The sequence below is a fragment of the Pleurodeles waltl genome, chromosome 8 (genome assembly GCF_031143425.1).
Source record: "Pleurodeles waltl isolate 20211129_DDA chromosome 8, aPleWal1.hap1.20221129, whole genome shotgun sequence".
Classification (NCBI taxonomy): domain Eukaryota; kingdom Metazoa; phylum Chordata; class Amphibia; order Caudata; family Salamandridae; genus Pleurodeles; species Pleurodeles waltl.
The window spans coordinates 760,448,285-760,467,895 of NC_090447.1; the positions used below are offsets into that span (position 1 = coordinate 760,448,285).

At 48.1% G+C, this 19,611-nt stretch overlaps 1 protein-coding gene across 3 annotated transcripts in view; it reads right to left on the reverse strand.

The window, feature by feature from the left end:
- GLRA2 (glycine receptor alpha 2) overlaps positions 1 to 10,767 on the reverse strand; it is an 852,631-nt gene extending 841,864 nt beyond the window's left edge. Inside the window, exons 1-2 of one of the 3 annotated variants that reach the window (XM_069205005.1) lie at positions 10,167 to 10,767; positions 6,365 to 6,498 (exon numbers count right to left, since the gene is read on the reverse strand). In XM_069205005.1, the coding sequence (XP_069061106.1) occupies positions 6,365 to 6,394 (30 nt within the window). In that variant the 5' untranslated portion in view covers positions 6,395 to 6,498; positions 10,167 to 10,767. The remainder of the gene's footprint in view (positions 1 to 6,364; positions 6,499 to 10,166) is intronic. The other 2 variants (XM_069205004.1, XM_069205006.1) reach the window with 2 other exon arrangements.
- Between the last annotated feature and the right edge of the window lie 8,844 nt (positions 10,768 to 19,611).

The window sequence follows — 19,611 nt, forward strand, 5'->3', positions numbered from 1 at the left end:
GCATTACAATCATGACACCAACTTTAGGATGTTTAGTTTGTCCTAGAAGGCTGGCAACACACTTTGACGCATCTTTTTGAATCTATAGAAGAAGCAGATCTCAGGTTTTCAACATGGAAATTTTCCTTCCAGGGGGCTATTACTCCAGAGCCCTGGTGTGCAGAGAAAGTGTTCTCTGCTTTGCTTTGCTTTAGTTTTTTTTCCAGTTTAATCTCCACATCCTGTTTAGAAAAGGGCACTCGTGCATTCTACAATTGGCATATTTCCTATCTACATTGGGCATGTAAAGCATTGTACGTGTCTCTGTATTCATTTTTGAATGTTTTATTATATGTTGTTTTTGGACTTTATAGTTCCATGTCTCTGCACGTGTGTGGTACGCAACAATATATAGGCACAAATAAGTCAATTTAAATGCAACTATTCGCAGCATGTCCCACTAACGTACACTTGATGGGGGTTGCAGCCACATACAGATTTCTGCGCAGTATTATTTTTATTTTCTTTCCACTAATCACGTTATTAGCGTGGAGCGCTTTGGAGACATTGTAAACAGGCTAGCAAAGTTACGCTATACAAAACGCGTGGATAAGACAATAAGACCCATATTTATACCTTTTTGCTCCGCCTTTGAGTCATTTTAATGACCCAAAAGCGGCGCTTTTGCGTCAAAAAAGGCGCAAAGGCGGCGCAAAAAAAAAAGTATAAATATAGGCCTAAGATTTAAGAATAGAGATCGGTATACTCAATAAATACCCGGGGCTTATTAATAACGTTTTTTTTTCTGGAAAAATAACTGGTCCACCTGAATAGATTTCTTCTTCACAGGTTTAAAAATTCTTAGCGCTCTTCCTTGTCACATATATTACATATGAGTTATGTCCAGATCTCCATTAGACTCCATTCATCTCTTACTCTCACTTATCCTGCCCTTTCTGCTACCCTTCTGTAGGGCCCTCCTATCTGGTCCATAATTACCCAGAGTGCACTTTGCTTTCTGCGTTTTTTGCGTATCCAAGGACATACTCTAGGCCTAGCGAGAGACGGAAGGCATATTCTTTTGAGTCAGCCACTTGGTTCAAAACTTGAGGAAGTGTTTTAGAATAATAATGATGCAACACCATTTCAAAGCAAAGCAGGGTCCTGTTTGTCAAGACATCAGTAACTGCGTCTTATACTTCAGGAAGTCTTCAGATAAAACAAGTTCAGAATAATCAAACTGACATCCGGCACCTCAGAATCAAGGTGCCGAGCTTCCATAGGCAAGTCAGCTCAATCAAGTCATGTCATATTATGCTGCGACAGAAACATAGAGTTTTCTGGAGGGGGACGAATCTCAACATTTCTACGACTCAAACGATGATCACTATCAGATGCACATGTACCATGAGTGCTAAAGCAAAGATGACGGATTGACTTTATTAGCTCTCCTCCTGCACCAGGTATTTTGGTAAATTATTGGACCGGTACCATAACCACGGGGAAGGCTTTACAGAAAGGGATCACATTACACTTGAAGAAATGTGATCAAAGACACAGATCAAGAAAAATGATATTTTATTTTTCATAATCTCCATAGTGGAAAAAAGCACTGTGTCAGTATTTCCCTCAATCCGGGCCGCCCATTCTTTGGCCTGTGCCTTCTCCCAGGTAAATTTCAGCAGTTGAAACATCCTGATATTTAACGGGAGAAAATGCCCGGTAAATACTGATACGTATGGATTTGTGTGCAAAAAGTACCAAGATCTGCACACCATGCCTCACTGTAGAAGGGTGCAGCATGTAACATGTGATAATGATCGCACATTTTAAATTCTAATCCCTGTTGTGATGGATTTTAAACGGTGTGATAATTATTGCACCCCCAGCCATGCCATTCATAACCGGACCTTTTTGTTGGATTTGAAACTTGACATATGGGTGGAAGAGACCAAATCAAGATGGAGAGTCGGAAATCTATGCTTCCACTGTTGCAGGAAACAGATTTCCTGACTTCAAGGTGTCAACATATACATATCTGTTTTCTTTAAGAGTTATATCTCAAACTTACTGTCCAAAATGGACATATTTCTGTCATTTTCCCGTTCAACTTAAAGACAACCCCATGTGTTATCAATTCAATAACTCTAGTTAAAGGATTAAAGTTCACACTTATCTGGGTGCCTACCAGATACACGAGCCATCATTACTATGATCAATGTGCAATGAGTATGCAAAACCAACAGGGAATGTAAGAATCAGATCACTTGGGGCGCTTGAATAACAGCTAATATTCATACCTTCAGACAACCACTTGTTAAAATGTACTGGCACATTCTTCTGAAAAGACATAACATCAGCTCTTCACCGAGTGAAGAGAAAATTCCGATTAAAAGACAATTTTCAGTGTCTTGTTTGTCAAGAGGTGGTTTCAGCCAGGGTCCGGAAAAAAAGCACAAGAATTCATGGAGACAGCAATATTCTTGATGATACGGACGTAAGAACACAGGAAACCTCTGACAACTGATTTACATCGTGATCTGCTCTTACGGTATTATGACCATCTCCTGACAGCGTCACATCAAATCGGGCGGTATCCACGGAAACTGCAGAAGGGATACCAATTGTATGCACCACGCCCAAGATGATGACTGCAGAGGCCAGTAGAGAGTGTCTGAAGCAAGACTGGGATCAAGCACAAAGCAGAGTCACTGGAGATATCCTTATTCTAAGGTAACAAAGAACAAGAAAGAACTGAAGAAAGTCCAAGCAAACCCACCAGCATTTCAATACAAGTCGGGTGTATGTGCAATAATTGTGAGGATGAAGAATACTGCTATAATCTTAGAATTAACATATTATAGCCAGTGCTTTAAATGGGCCGGTACTGAGTACCGACACTTTTTTATTTTGAGAGGGAGAGTACCTGCTCTTCTTAAGGTAAATGTAAAACTTTAAATTGGGGAGTACCGGCACTTCTCAGAAGCAAGCAGGTACTCTGACACAGAATACCTGCCCTTCTATTTTTCCATTTCAAGCACTGATTATAGCCAAGCTGCCACCAAAATGATTCATTGAGATGCGCTCAACCCGATCTCACTCTGGGTGGTACTCGTAAAAGTAGTTCAAAAGCAGATGGTAAAACACTTAAGATATGTATTCCCCTGTTACCAGATTTCTGTCTCCCATGATGATATTCAAGAAAAAATGCAAACACTGTGGAAGACCAGTAATTGAGCTATTTACCACAAAAGGCAAAATGATGGTAATGCCCTTTGCAGAAGATTTAGTAATTAGCTAATTTTGTGTTTGCTTTAATCCCACTCATTCCCAAAGTAATTGTCAAACTCAGAAGAGAAGGTGTGAACTGGGTTAAATGGTGCCATTTATTCATTTAAAGGTGGTTTAATTACTAAATACCACTGAACTGCTTCAAAGTGCTAAACAGTGGGTTGGGAGTTGGGTGGTTAGTTTGAGACTTGAGAGGAAAAGGAGAGAAAGAAGGAATGCAAAGAACCCCGGCCAAAAGAAAGGCAGTGAAGTAAGCGAAATAAGGTTGAATTTGCATTAAAGCGGAAGATAGCGGAAAAGAAGTTAAGAAGGACAACGTTCTTATAAGGGAAGGAGGAGCCTGGGAACTAACAAGAAGCAAGGAAGGGTAAAATCAGAGTAAAAGAGATAGACATATGGATGGACTCTCTGAGAAGAATGGGCGGTAAAGGGTGCAGCTGTGGCATAGGAGGACCTAGATTCTATTTCTGAAGGTCTTTTTCAGGAACCTCCATAGGTATTGCGACTATCTCTTTACTAATGAAATACTTGAATATTGTGCTCCTGCGGTTGGCCAGGCTACTTCAATTCACGTTGAGACTTAGAGGACTAGAATTTGATGACAGAAATTGAACAGCTGGGGATAGACCTTTGCAAATGTAATCTCTTATTCTGCCAGCTTGGAAAAGTTTTTCTGCTGCCATTGGCTCTGGATAATACTCGGTAGTTTGAGTAATTTGATTAATTTCCCTTTGATACTTTCAAACACAGTTTCCCCTTATTAGATGCAGTTACTTCAATCAGAATTGATGGTGATCATCCAGGACTCCACTGCAATTTAGGGGCAGATTTATACTTTTTGCTGCAAACCTGCGTTAGCGCAGGTTTTCTGCAAAAAGTATAGTGCCGGCTGGTGCCATTCCTAGACGCCAGCCGGGCGCCATATTTAAGGAATGGCGCTAGCCGGTGCTAAGGCCCTGTTAGCGTCCTTTGAAAGGACACTAACAGGGCCTGGGAGGCGTAGGGGGAACCGGGGCTTGTGTGCCAAATTATGGCGCTCTACTGTAAAAAATTGCCTCTAAGCAGTGTAGCGCCATTTTCTGGTGCACAAGCCCCAAGGACATGGCTCCTGTCATAGTAAAGACAGGAGCCATGCCCACCACCCCAGGGGTCATGCCCAGGTGATGAATTGCCCCTGGGCATGGCCATTGGGGCCAGCGCTGTGGAGGGGGCCCCAAGTCAGTGTCCCCAAGCGGCGCTGGACAGAAAACAAAATACCTACCAGGACTTACCTTTGGATGGGTTCCCCATCCATGGGTGACCTCCTGGTGTAGGTAGGTGTGGGTGGGGGTGTCCCTGTGGCCAGGGAAGGGCACCTGTGGGCAATTTCCATGGTCTCTGACCATGGAAATCTTCCTACAGGTCCCCTTACGCCTGCCCATACCCAGGTGTTAAACAATGGAGCTAAGCAGGCTTAGCGCCATTATTTAAGGCACTCCTCCTCCCGTGCGTGATTTTTGCACGGGAGGATAAATAAGACTCTAGGGCTATTGAGGCATTTTTTGCCCGGGAAAGCCTACCTTGCATCTCATTGACGCAAGGTAGTTTTCCGCTGGCAAAAAATGTTGTTAACTCCAATATTTTGGCGCTAGACATGTCTAGCGACAAAATATAAATATGGAGTTAAGTTTGTGATAGATTTGCATTAAAAAAATGACACAAATCTGGTGCAAACAGAGTATAAATATGGGCCTTACTTTGGTTATAGTACTGTCTGCATGTGCTTATTCTCAAGCCTGGTTATGCATTTCTGTGCAATTTGCTCTGGTTTTCATCTTGATCAAAACATGGCACTGTCAATGCTGGGCGTAGATGCCTCTAAATCCAGACCTAAAGAATCAAGTGAACTGGATGCATGGCAATCACCAAGTACCAAATAGACAGCTTTGTTTTGGAAATGTGAAAATCTTATCATATATTTTAGAATGGCAAGAAGATGATTGACAACTACACTATCCACATGAAGTATACTGAAAAGAATAATAATTGCATCCCATTGTCACCTACTGCTCACATCCCACTATCATTCACATTTGCATCTGAGTGTGTTTTTGTAGGCATGTATTCCTAAAGTCATCTCTGCAAATGTATAATGGAGCTGGGTTTAAGTATGTTTTGAGAGGTGCAAGGAGAGCAACAAGGTGGTGATGCCTCATTGCACCAAGTTGACTATTTCATCTCACCTTCCTTACAACTTGCCTGTTCTCCCACAAAGATGTGGTGGATTTGCAAAATGTATACGATTACGCTTGAATAGTAATTAGTGGAAGCTGGATGCTTTTGAGGTAGTTATGTGTCATGGGGCAGAAGGAGCATTGGAAGTGTAAGCAGAGGCGATAGAAAAAAAACAGATGCATGGTCCATCTGAGTCTGGTAGAGTTATGGACATATCTCTCATCTAAGAAAGGTGACCAGGGATAAATGACTCATTTTAATACTTCTTGTTAATTACATGATTGTCAATGATTTTTAAAGAACCTTATGTATAACTCGCAAAAGTAGTGAGATGTACAGTATGTGCACATGTGTGTGAAATCGCCTTCGGTCCACATTCCATTCCATTGTGTTTTGCCCATCATACCACTCTTGAACAAGGCCTCATATTGCAAATCACTACTGACCCTGATCCTCATGGGAATAGTCTATCCTGAACTCCAGGTGAGGCCCTCTCCAGAAGGGTACACATGCACCAACGAGAGGTTTTGACCTATTGGGGCCTCTTCAGTAGAATGCCGCTTCTATTGTATAGCCAGTGAACACAGGACCCATGTCTGGGCCTACCCATCACAATTAGAGTGTACACTACATCAAGATCAGTGGAGGTGACTGACATTGTAACTCTCGGCTGCTGCACTTTCATGCCTGTCTTGAGATTTCCTGTAAACATTTTGTAAATACAAAGGATCTTCAATTTGTCGTTACTGATTTTGGAGTAAGCTAGCAGAAAAGATGGGTTGGGCAGGAGTTATGTCTGGTACCTTCCTTCAAGCCCCATACTGCTCTTAGGCGACCCTCGGCTGCTTTCTTATTAGAATTTTAAGGGAACACAGCTTACCTTTAAAATTTGGCCTGATTCGTGCATCATATCCTGATGTTCGGCCCATTAATTTATCCAAAAAGTCGGAAGGAGACATAGTCTGTGGGGGAGATTTTCCATGCCTGGAATCATGTTCTTTACAGAAGGCCGCCCTAGAGAAACCAGGAGCCAGAGTTAGCTTTGAAATACAGTGCAGAACATGGGTAGCAAATTAATTTCTCTACTTAGGGGGACAGAAGGGTGATTAAAACACACTTTAGAGAGTGAGGTGGTTGTTTTCATGACATTTTCAAGGACTTTCACAGCTGTGTGTGTTGTCACTTCAATCTGACCTTAATGATCATACCATATGGGTGCACCAATGGCTAGGACAGGGAGTAGTGCAGCCCTGATTCGAACTTTGGTGCTCCCTTATTGGACCAGTCACTATGATCTAAGTTCAGTAACCAATACTGAAGCATTCTTAGAAGATCGACAGACACAGGTTATCGTTTGAAACTTTATATGAAGGATTAGTAAGTAAATACAGGAAAAATGCCATCAGCAAGTTATAGATTACAACTACAAAGAACTCTGTACAGTTCTATATGAAATCCGGCATAGATTTGCCTTCTAAAGGTGGGGAGAAAAGGTATCTCGCTGGGTACAGAAACTACATGTCTTTTAGAGGACTCTAGACAAACACTTTAACACATTCTACACAAGTACATGGTCCTCAGGATGTGTACCAATGACGAACAAGCCAGAAGAACCAACTTACCCGATAATGCATGTGCATGTGGAGATTGTCTGATGATAGTACTACATTGGATTTTAATTGTTCTCATAGTAAATTTGTGTATGATAATTGATACATTGTATGACACTAGTCTGCGACGGTTGGGACGTCCTTGGTTAATTACAGTGAGGGAAAGTCTCTGGGAGCATTCTCTTTATTAATGTAATGCTTGCAATTCTTTCTTTAGTACAGAAAAATTAGTAGAAATTGTCATGTGATGTATGGTGACGATGCAAGATGGGGGGCAGTGTAAGCACAGTTTGGGTTTGCATAAACTCAGTTCGGAAATGTATTCAATGAAATAAGAAAAACAACTCCCACATATGTTTTGTGTGCAGAACACCAGTGTCATTTTAAGGGTTTTGGTGGCCCTGGGCAAAACATATTTTGGGGGGCCCAAACAGATCAACATTGAGCTTTATTAGTCATTCCCCATTAATGCAAAACATATGTAGCCAAACAAAACTAAATTATATTCTAAACTTAAACAGGATCACATAAAGACAGCTAAGAAATGTTTTGCCAGGGACTCCAAAAATCCTTAAAATTATATTAGCTAGGAGACAAAGTGAAAGGTAGGGTTAGCAAGAGCGATTAGACAGAAATAGAAAAGACAGATGTCAAACAGAGAGAAATTTAACTTTCCTGGGACTGAAGCTGGGGGCCTTGGACAATTCCCCTCTTTGCCCCTGCCGTAAAACGTCCGTGCAGAACACCAGGAAGGGAATGCATATGAGTCTGCGTGTTAGTGATGAATGAGGACAACAAACACTTTAAGGGTTGAAGTGTTGGTTGTATGTGCTTTGCCAGACCTTCAGCCCTGCGGTGACACTTTTCTCCCCAGCACCACTCTCCCGGCTGTGGGGGTGGCAGGGCCCCGTCTGAGGGACAAGGTGGCCTGGTGCCTGCCTGTGTCTAATGGAGTCCATTGTCCTGTCACGTTTCGGCTGCGTGGGGGTGGTTGGGTCAACGAGCGGGGTGGGAGGGTCGGGAAGCTGGGGAGTGATACACACCTCGCTCTATGTTCTCTCCGTCTCCCTCTCTAGCCAGCTTCTCTCCCGGTTCTCCATCCTTCCCTCTCCTTATCTCATTTCCTCCGATGGCGCGATTCCGCTGTGAAATCACGAAATCTTACGTTTCTCGCATCGTTTTTGGGGTTCGGACCTACCCTAGAGAAAACTCTTTCCAAAAAGTGTTTGCTCTTAGCTTCTTCAAACTTTGAAATAATAAAGCGACTTTAAGAACTCAGTTGTGTTTCCAGCGTTCCTTTACCCATCAATCGATCTCCTTTTCTTCTCTGCCTCTTATGTATCTCTCGTTCTCAGATTCTCACTGTCTGCATTGCTCTCTGCTATGCCTCTGACTCTCTCTGTAGCTTCCTCTCTGTGTCTTCCTCTTCCCATCTCCTTTTTTATTTATAGTCTCTGTTTAATGTCTCTCCATTTACTACGCTATAATTCCCCTATTTCGCTTACCCTAACTCAATCATATCCCTTTATTCCCAATCTTTTCCTTATAGCCTCCCTTTGTGATTCTTACGCTCTTTTTTTCTCTGTCTCTTCCCGTTTCTTTTGGTATCTTTCTTCTCCTCTTTTCCAAACACGCCTTCCTCGCGCTTTCTTTCTTCCTTTGCCTCGCTCTCGGTCTCTCTCTTTCTCTCTCTCAGTCTTTCTGTATCAAATTCAGGCCCTCTTTTCACAGTCTTTAACTGTCACTCTCGCCATCTGTCTTGATCTCCCACTTTCTCGTTGAATCCCCACCTCGCATTCTCTCACATTCTCATCGGTTCCCTGTTTAACTCTAATTTTCTCTCTCTCTCTCTCTCCCGCCCCACTTCACATCGCTCTGTAGCCCACTGCCTCATTTACCCTATCTGCCTGTCCATTTCTTTTTCTGTCTGTTTCTCTCTTTTAAATTATCTCTTCTAATTGTCTTCCTCATCCCTGTTTATATATATCATTCTCACCCTCTTCGCCACTCGCTTTCGCTCTGATGCCGAATTCCCTCGCGCTCTCTCTTCCCAATATCATCTCACCCGGCCCGCTCTCGTTTCCCTTCGATATGTATGTTTCTAGTTCTTTCGCCCCTTTCAATTACGCTCTCTCCCTGCCCCGCTCCCCGCCCCGTCTCACCATTCCGAAAGTGACTGTTCTCCCAATCTTTGCCCCTGACCGGTTTCTCTTCTTTGTCGGGTCTTATCTGTTTCCGTCTCTCACTCACATACCCATTCCTGTTCCTTATTTGTGCCATGCCCCCCTGGGTATCTCTCTAAGCGTGCTTCACCCTCACATCTGTAATCCTCTGACTGTCGCCACCACCGGTGTATCCTCTCGATCTTTCCCTCAACCCAATGCAGTGAATTCAACAACAGATTAATCGCGTGCGTCTGTGGGGGACGGGGATGGTGTAGGACCCGTTGCTTCAGCCTGTTTAAACGTGCCCATTTTCTGTGAATGCAAAACACAAGACTGGCATATAGTGAGAAGGAAACTGGGTCTGTGGGAGATCGTGGCAGAGTGGAGGGGGGAGGGAGGATTAGTGCTTACCCACAGCGGGCCACCCTGCAGGTACAGACTTCTCCTGTGCCCTCCCATATAAAATTACATCCCCCCACCCCCAAAAAAGCTCTCCGTGCATCCCGAGCCTTTTAGACAGAGGTGCGTATCATATAATTTGAAATTGACCCTTGTGGTCCAGAAACACAGAGCGACCACTGGTGGACAACAGAATGCTCATTTTTGCTCCCTAAAAAATGACTGGGTCACAGATCTAGCGTGCAAACGTGGTTCCCAAATTACAGCAGTCAAACAGAACGAGTGTAGGAGTGCACATCGTTGTGTACGGGAGATGTGCGTGTAAAGAAATCCTGCCTCTGGATGGGGGAGCAAACCAGTTTCAGAAACTTGTCAATTTTTACATCCGTTGCCAAGAAACACGACTCCCTTTCCATTGAAGAATGATGCACATTGGAAAGACGTCGTAAGCAGACTTGAACATGGGTAAACGTTAAGTTCAACGCCTCTAGCCAAAGCTGGTTCTTACCTGAAATGAAAGGTCTCCAGAAAAAAGGCACACAAGGCTGTCAAAATGCTGACCAGCTGCCGGTTCATTCCTCCTGTTTTCGGTGGTGGTTGCCGAAATATTCCAGAAGAGGCTCCGATGTGAGTAGGCCGGGGCGGGGGGCTCTCTCACAAGCACAGCGAGGGCTCCTTTAGAGGGCTCCAGTAGCGGCGGCTGCTTCCCTCCACAAACACTGGGAGACAGCGGGGGCGCGGGCTCTGGTGGGCCGGGAGCACAAACGCAAAAGTGCCGTTCCTCCGACTCATGGTCATGTCAGAGCCAGGCTTCTCATCGCCCGACGAGTGGAGGGCCGGGGAACGGGCGTGCAGCTCCGGGGAACACAGTCGGATGCTTAGGCTAAAAGAACAGCATGATGGAGCGCAGGCAAGTGAACGCTGTAAATGCACCTGCTTGTGCGATTTACTCCCGTGAAAAAAAATATCTGTCCGCCAGCGATATTTAAAATTGTGTTGGATAGAGTGCTTTGTGCACAGCGGGCTCCTTGACAGTGCCGGAATGGTGGAGCGCAGAGAGGGGTTTCGCAGCCACTGGATTTCAGCACTTGGACAGCTCCGCGCTCTGCTCTGCGCATGAGCGTTTGAGCAGCGGGGGCCTGGGGAACCAGGGACAGCACAGGGACAGCCCGCTACTGCTCACAACGGGCGAAGGTGCGGGGAGAGCCGGGGATCCTCCATATGAAATTCAAATTGTGCATTATTTATCAAGGCAAGAGGGCAATAGAAGGGGAGTACGGGGAGGAGGAGGGATGGTGTGGGATTACGGCGAGCAAAACATAGAAAATACCAGAGGATGAAAGGGAACGACGGGAAACTCAAAAAGGAGAAGTAGAAACGGCGGAGAGGGTAAGGAAGGTAAAGTAAGCAAGGATGTGTGGAATGAGAGAGAGATAGAACACAGCAATAAAGACCTGTGGCATAAGAGGGAGGACATTGAAAACGAGTGAACCATACTGCCAAGCGATGGCGCGCACTGACACTGTAATTGTATTGCTTCGAAATGCATGAGTTTTGAGAATGTCAGATCATTTATGATTGAGAATAAATTGACTCAATCTGAAGACATATGTGTTATCTAAACCGTTAAACTAGTTCTTTCTTCGTTAACTCTAGTTTTGGCGCTGTTCTAGCGTTCTGCCGTGAGAATATTGCTCAGGCTGAGACTGGAGACAGGGTGTGAAATGGTCGAGTCAACACATTATAACATGGGCCTACTTTGATCATGCATCCACGGCGAGACACCCCTCTGGTAGACTACTTATCCCCACTTGGGAATGTTATGAACTATGGGACACTGTTGCATTGGGTTTGTTATTGCCGCTCCTCACGTAGAGTTAGGATTGGTTCAGGATTTCCTTTTTTTTATTAAAATGTTTTTATTTAAAAAAAAAAAATACAGATAAACAATTACAGTATACAATTAGACCTTCTTCAATTGGGGGGTTCGGTGCATTTCTTCCATATATCCCTACGCAGAAAATCATAACAAAAGCAGAAATCAGGGAACCTCGTTTCAGTACATTAATCATTAACCATAAGCCAGCTCTGAAAGTGACCCCAAACCGTGTTCCCTTTCATTCTGGCTAATCTTCCCTTCCGCTCATACAGGGGGGTCTCCACATAATATACCGACATTAGCCTGCCCAACCACTGTTGCCAGGATGGTGGTAACCTGTTCAGCCATACAGAGGAAATACATAAGCAATACACTGCCATAGAAAGAAAGATAAAAGCCCTCTGTCGTCCCCTTGTTTGTTCGGCCGTCCCTAGAACCAGAATTTCTGGGGTAAGGACAACCTCTTGCCCCACATTTTCTTTTATTACAAGTTGCCTCCCGTCTATCAGTGCCTTTAATTCTCTACAGGTGGCGAACATATGTATTACATCTGTCGCGTGCTCCCCACACCTTGGGCAGTTGATTCCTCGTGATCCCCCCCACTTAGCAAGGTGGGCTGGTGTATAGTACAGATTGAACACAGTTTTATAGTGTTGTGCCTGCAGAGATGAAGATAATAGTACAGTGTGACCTAACTCGAGTGAATTATGAAAATTGGCGCTTCCATCAGTCAATTTCCCGCTCCACCGTTCGCTGTGCTTCTCCAAATCGTCAGGTTGTTCTGCCATTAACAAGGAGTATATTACTTTGATAGTTAAATTCGATTTTCCCAGGATGCGTTCTAACAGTTGGTTACTTTTAAACCCCTGTGACCCACCCGTCTTCCTGCTCAAAAAATCTCGTACCTGTAGAAATTTAAAGAAGTCCTTTTGTTCTAAGGCAAACCGTTCTTGGAGACTCTTGAATGTTACGATTCCAGCGTTATCGAAAAAGTCCCCCAGCCTCACAATCCATCACTCTTATTTACACATACAATCCGAGAAGTAGTGCAGATATGTACAAAACAATGTCCGTGCACCAACAGTCTACAAATTCATGGGCGAGGCCCACAATAGATACCTGACCAAAATCAGAGAGAACACTGCCATGGCGGTCTTTGCCCTGTTCAGCGGTGCTTTGACATGGCGGTCTTTGCCCTGTTCAGCGGTGCTTTGCCATGGCGGTCTTTGCCCTGTTCAGCTGTGCTTTGACATGGCGGTTCAGGACTGTTCAGCGGTGCTTTGACATTGCGGTTCAGGACTGTTCAGCGGTGCTTTGACATGGCGGTCTTTGCCCTGTTCAGCGGTGCTTTGCCATGGCGGTTCTGATACGGACATTGGTGTGTGGCATGACGATCTCTACACTGGGCATTGGTGTGTGGCATGACGATCTCTACACTGGGAATTGGTGTGTGGCATGACGATCTCTACAATGGGCATTGGTGTATGGCATGACGATCTCTACAATGGGCATTGGTGTGTGGCATGACGTTCCATCATTGCCTAGCGGGGCTGTGGCATCCTGGCCCCTCATGGGCTGTGACTCCGGCGGTGGTTTCTGGACCAGTGACGATACTTGGGCCCTCCTCGGCTGTGACTCAGGCGGTGGTTTCTGGACCAGTGACGATACTTGTGCCCTCCTGGGCTGTGACTCCGGCGGTGGTTTCTGGACCAGTGACGATACTTGTGCCCTCCTGGGCTGTGACTCCGGCGGTGGTTTCTGGACCAGTGACGATACTTGTGCCCTCCTGGGCTGTGACTCTGGCGGTGGTTTCTGGACCAGTGACGACGGTGCTGGCGGTTGTGTCTGGACCGCCGGAAATGATGGCGCACTTCTCCGCCGTGACACTCACAACAGGCTGGGCAGACTTCCTCTGGACCTTCCCCACCTTTTTTTGAGTTACAGCTGACTCACCAATCGCCTTCGATCCCATGTCACTTGTTGTCCCACCAGGAGTCTTAAGACGGTCCCGTCGTCCACTCTCCAATTTCTGAGCCTTTACAGGGGGTGGGCTGCCAGTGCCTTGGCTCCGGGTCCTACTGCCTGCCCTGGTGGCCAGTGCACTCCAAAAACCTGGAACACGTACCACTGGTACTGGAGGCTTTTTGGCTGAGGCGCTACGACAGGACTGATGAATTGGAGTGGGGGGGGTGGGGGCAAAAAGGTCAATTTGACATAGGGACAGTTTCTGACGGACACTCGGATGGGTAGCTGGAGGGGGTCTGGGAGTGGAGGAAGAGGAGGTGGTTGTAGGAGGTGTCACTTTAGCTGTTTTGGGTGCAGGTGCAGCTACTGGAGGCTGTCATGAGGTGGATGGATGTTGGGTGAGTGATTGCCGGCGTTTGTATACTTTGGGAGGGGGCGTCACAGACACACTGGGAGAGGACACAGGGGACTTGTAAATGGGAGTGGAGGTGGTGAGTGCAGGTGAGCGGCTTGTGGTGCAAGGTGTTCTGGTGCGAGTCCTAGTGCCTGTAGATGTGGTGCATGCAGGTGTGTGTGTAGACGAGACTGAGAGGGAGGAGGGAGAAGAGGAGGAGGGGGACACAGTGGAGACAGTGGATGTTGCTGTGTCTGTATGTGGTTGAGGCTTGCATGAGTGCCTGTGGTGTGTGTGGTGCCTATGTTTGCTTGAGCTACTTGTGTGTGTTGACTTGTGTGCATGCTGGTCTGTAGGTGTGCTTGGGATGGGCTGGGGTACAGGAGATTGGGTCTGGGTGGAGGAGGTTGGAGGGGGGGGGGCTGGACACAGGGACAATGGCTGCCATCAGTGCTGAGGCCAGAGATTGCAGGGTTCGCTGAAGGACAGCCTGACCAGAATGAATGCCCTCCAAGAATGCATTACTGTGTTGCAACTGCCTTTCTACACCCTGGATGGCATTCACAAAGGTAGACTGCCCAACAGTGAGTGACCTGAGGAGGTCAATGGCCTCCTCACTGAGAGCAGCAGGGGTGACTGGGGCAGGGCCTGAGGTGCCTGGGGCGAAGGCGATGCCCACCCTCCTGGGTGAGCGGGCACGGGGCGAACGCTGAGGGGCTGTGGGAGGGCGGTGCTGGTAGGGGAGGTGGCGGCTGTACCTGTAGAAGTGGGGGGCACAGATGGTGCCGCCACCACAAGGGAGCTCCCATCGGGGGACGAGTCCGTGTCGCTAGTTGGTGATCCGGTGGCTGATGTGAAGCTCCCCTCACCCTCCGTCCCACTGGTGCATTCAGAGTCTGTGGTGTGGCCCTCCATGGCCATGTGGGATGCAGCTCCCTCGTGCTCCGGTGCCACTGTACCTCCGCCTGATGATGCTGATGTACAAAAGGACAGGGAGAGCAGGAAAAGGGAGACAGAACAAAGAGAGTTTTAGTGCATGGCATGCCGCTACCGTTGGCGGACAAGACAGACGCAGCAGCCCCCTGCATAACGCCGTGCTCCTGACCTCTGCACATGCAATTTCTGGAACATGGCCTACATGGCAATGGTGGAAATCTGCGCACATGGATGCCACAGGGGCAACTATACCTCAACTTGGCACTCTGCTGAGGTGGGGTTGAGTGCCACATGGCCTACATTACGGAGGGGCCTTGCCTACCTACCTCGCCCTGGCCTAGGGACACCCACAGCCCACCTCCCCCACCCAGACACCTCCACTGCACGCAAAGTCCACAGAATGAGGTTGTACTCACCCCCTTGTGTCTGCTGTGATGTCCTCAAGCGCCCATCCAACTCCGGGTAGACCACCGCCAGGATCCAGAACATCAGGGGGGGTCATGGTGCGACGGGCACCCCTCCCACGTTGGGAGGCCATCCCCAGCTGAGCCTCCGCAGTCTTCTTGCTGCAGCGGCGAATGTCCTCCCATCTCTTACGGCAGTGGGTGCCCTGTCTCTGGTGGGCCCCCAGGCTCCGGACCTCCTTGGCAATGGCACGCCAAATGTCCCTCTTCTGGTGGGCGCTGACCTACATGACATGCACAAGGAAAGAGGAACAGTCATTACCAACTGCACCGTCAATGTGAGTGGCCCCCTCCCTACTCTGGCCATGTGGCCCATTCATTCCCATGCATAACTGTTCTATGTACTCTGCCCCCTTCCCTCTTCCACCCAGCCCTCTCCACCCAGGCCTAGCCCATACAACATGCTCCCTGTGTACTAACCTGTTGGTCTGGAGGACCGTAGAGTAGCGTGAACTGGGGGAGGACCCCATCCACAAGTTTCTCCAACTCCTGTGCAGTGAAGGCAGGGGCCCTTTCCCCAGATGCAGCAGCCATTGTCGCTTCCAGACCGAGTTCACAGCAGCACTAGCAGTGTAGGTCCTCTCCTGTCGAAGGTCAGATATCTAGTGAGAGAACAGATAGAAAATGGCGGTGACGTCCGCGGCGGTGACGTCCGCGGCGGTGCGCATCATCACCGCCGGCGCACCTGTTCATTGGCTCCTGGGACCCATAGGGTCCAATGTTAACCAATGCAGCATTGCGCCGCGGTCTACGACCGCCTACCGCGACGGTGTGCAACGCCAGCACAGTTACCCCACAATCCCATTGTCCCAGTTTAGAGGTCAGGCAGCCGCCATTTCAGGGGCCCACATGGCTTAATTTACTACTGCGTCACGGATAACTAGGCCTATACTCAACACACATACAGGAAGGGTTTTTTGTCTGGTGTAGTCTTGTGTGTAACTGTGGGTACATACCTGGAGGAATAGTGACTGGTTCTTCGCTGTTGTCCTTCTTAGGCACCGTCAGCTGGGACATATGAGAAGATGGCGGAATCCTCCGCTGTACCGACCGCTGGTGGACCTGTTGACAATGGAAGAAAGACATATCATCGTCACCTACAGGTTTGACCGTGCCACAATCCAGGAACTATGTACCCAGTTGGAGCCAGAACTGATGTCACCAATCCGCCATCCAACTGGAATTCCCCCAAGTGCAGGTGCTGTCAGTGCTCCATTTCCTTGCAAGTGGGTCTTTTCAGACAACTGTGGCCATGGCATCAGGGATGTCCCAGCAAATGTTTTCCAACGTCTTGTCCAGAGTGTTGTCTGCTCTGCTGAAACACATAAGGAGATACATCATTTTCCCTGAGGTGGGGGATTTGCCTACAGTGAAAGGTGACTTCTATGCCCTTGGACATATCCCGAACGTCATAGGTGCCATTGATGGGACCCATGTAGCTCTGGTCCCCCCCCGCAGGAGTGAACAGGTGTACAGGAACAGGAAGAATTATCATTCGATGAATGTCCAGATGGTCTGTTTGGCAGACCAGTACATCTCGCAGGTAAATGCAATGTTCCCTGGCTCTGTGCATGACGCCTACATCCTGCGGAATAGCAGCATCCCTGATATGATGGGTCAACTCCAGAGGCACCGTGTATGGCTATTTGGGGACTCTGGTTACCCCAACCTTTCCTGGCTATTGACCCCAGTGAGGAATCCCAGGACCAGGGCAGAGGAACGGTACAATGATGCCCATGGGCGGACTAGGAGGGTGATTGAAAGCACATTCGGCCTTCTTAAGGCCAGGTTCAGGTGCCTCCAGATGACAGGTGGATCCCTATTCTACTCACCGAAGAAGGTGTGCAACATCATCATCGCCTGCTCCATGCTCCATAATTTGGCATTGCAACGCCAGGTGCCTTTTCTGCAGGAGGATGATCCAGATGATGGTGTTGTGGCAGCTGTGGAGCCTGTGGAGCCAGTGGACAGTGATGAGGATGAAGCTGAGGATGAAGAAAACGACAACAGGGAGTCAGTCATACAGCAATATTTCCAGTGAAACACAGGTGAGAACATTTTCTGGTTTAACATTACATTAACTTTCACACGTCTACCTCTATCCTGTACCTACATTTCACTCACTATTTGTTCATTGAGTTGTACCCTTCCATTTCAGTTTCACAAGTGTGGTAACCTACGTGTCAACTGCTTGCATCCTTCAAGGGCTTGTGATGTGTGACATTGGTATGTTAGCCTTACAATGGGTAACCCATTATGACACTGTAATTGATAATACAAAGTTCCAAATCATGGACTGACTCCAGATTTTTTTGGCTTTTAAGGGTGTTTATTTAAGTGCTCAAAAAATCAAGGAAGGTTGTAAAATGCTGATGGGTGATGGTGGAGGAATGTCCATGGCAGAGTCCGGTCTATTAGTCTCACAGGTGCACTGCCCATCTGGGCATTGGAGGTGGAGCTGGGGCAGTTCCAATCTGGACAGGGTGACAATGTGGGACAGTGGGGGGACAATCAGGGTGGTCTTATTTCCTGGCGGGGTCTTGCCATCTTGCTCTGTCCTGTTCCTGGATCTCAGGGCCCGCTTGCGTGGTGGTTGTCCGTCTGCAGGGGGTGGGGTGCTGGCGTGGTGGTCCTGTGGTGGGGCGTCCTGTCCACTAGCGCCGACGGAGGTGGTGGGCAGTTCGTCATCCTGGCTAGTGTCAGGGGCCCCTTGGAGTGCCACGGTGTCCCTCAAGGTCTTTTGAATGTCTGTCAGCACCCCTACGATGGAGCCCAGGGCAGAGCTGATGGTCCTGAGCCCCTCCCTGAACCCCATATACAGTTCGTCCTGCAGACGCAGGGTCTCCTGCAACTTGTCCAGGACTGTCGCCATCGTCTCCTGGGAGAGGTGGTATGCTCCCATGATGGAGGATAGGGCCTCGTGGAGAGTTGGTTCCCTTGGCCTATCCTCCCTCTGTCGCACAGCAGCCCTCCCAGTTCCCCGGTGTTCCTGTGGCTCCATCCACTGGACCGTGTGCCCACTACCACTGCCCCCAGGTCCCTGTTGTTGTTGGGGTGGTGGGTTACCCTGGGTGCCCTGTAGTGGTGGACATCCCGCTGATTGACCTGTCCTGGGTAGGGAGGTTTGGGCCCGCTGGGTGGGCGCTGTGCCGGTGTTACCAGAGGGTGGCAGCTCGGTGTTGGGCTGTGGCTGGGCAAGGGGAACCGACTGTCCTGAGGCCCACGATGGTCCGGGCTGGACATCAGGATCCAGTGGGGCAGAGCTGCTGTCGTCACTGTGGGCCTCTTCTGGGGGTGGAGTGGTGTTGTCTGGACCCTCTGGTGTGGTGACGTTCCTTCGGGTTCCTGCAGGGGTATAAGAACATGATTATTGCATGTGTGTGTTTCATGGTGTGAAATGGTTGGGTGTGCGTGATCCCCAGTGCAGGCATTCCTGTGTGGGGGCTTGTGTGGTGATGGTTGGGGGGGTGTTCTGGGTATGTGCAGTGGGCATGCTTTAGTGAGGGATGTCCATGCTTAGTTGTGTCATGCAGGGCTTGGTGTTGGGATGGGTGGTTGGTGTCATGGGTAGATTAGTGAGGATTTGGGGTGATATGGGAGGGTGTGAGGGTGGGGGTGTGTGATAGCATGCAGGTAGGGTGGGGCATATGATAGATAAGATTTAACTTACCAGTGTCCCATACTCCACCGACTCCTCCGAGGCCCTCAGGATGCAAGATGGTCAGGACTTGCTCCTCCCATGTTGTTAGTTGTGGGGGAGAAGGTGGGGGTCCGCTGCCAGTCCGCTGCACCGCAATGTTGTGCCTGGATACCGTTGAACGCACCTTCCCCCGTAGGTCATTCCACCTCTTCCTGATGTCGTCCCTATTTCTTGGGTGCTGTCCCACGGCGTTGACCCTGTTGACTATTCTGCGCCATAGCTCCATCTTCCTGGCTATTGATGTGTGCTGTACCTGTGAGCCAAATAGCTGTGGCTCTACCCCTAGGATTTCCTCCACCATGACCCTGAGCTCCTCCTCGGAGAAGCGGGGGTGTCTTTGGCGTGACATGGGGTGTTATGTGTGATGTGTGGGGTGGTGTATGTGTTGATGAGTGTGGTGAGTGTAGTGGTATGTGTTGTTTTGTGCGTGGATGTAGTGTGGGTGATGGTGTTGTGTGCCTCTGTGTGATGGGGTTGTCAATAGCTGTGCTGTCTCTGGACTTCTCTCAGAAATTCTGGTTGTAGGGGTTTGTGGGTGATGTGGGTTTGTGTTTTATATTATATTGGGTGTGTGGGAGTGGTGTGTGTATGTGTATCAGGTGTGTGTATTTGTAA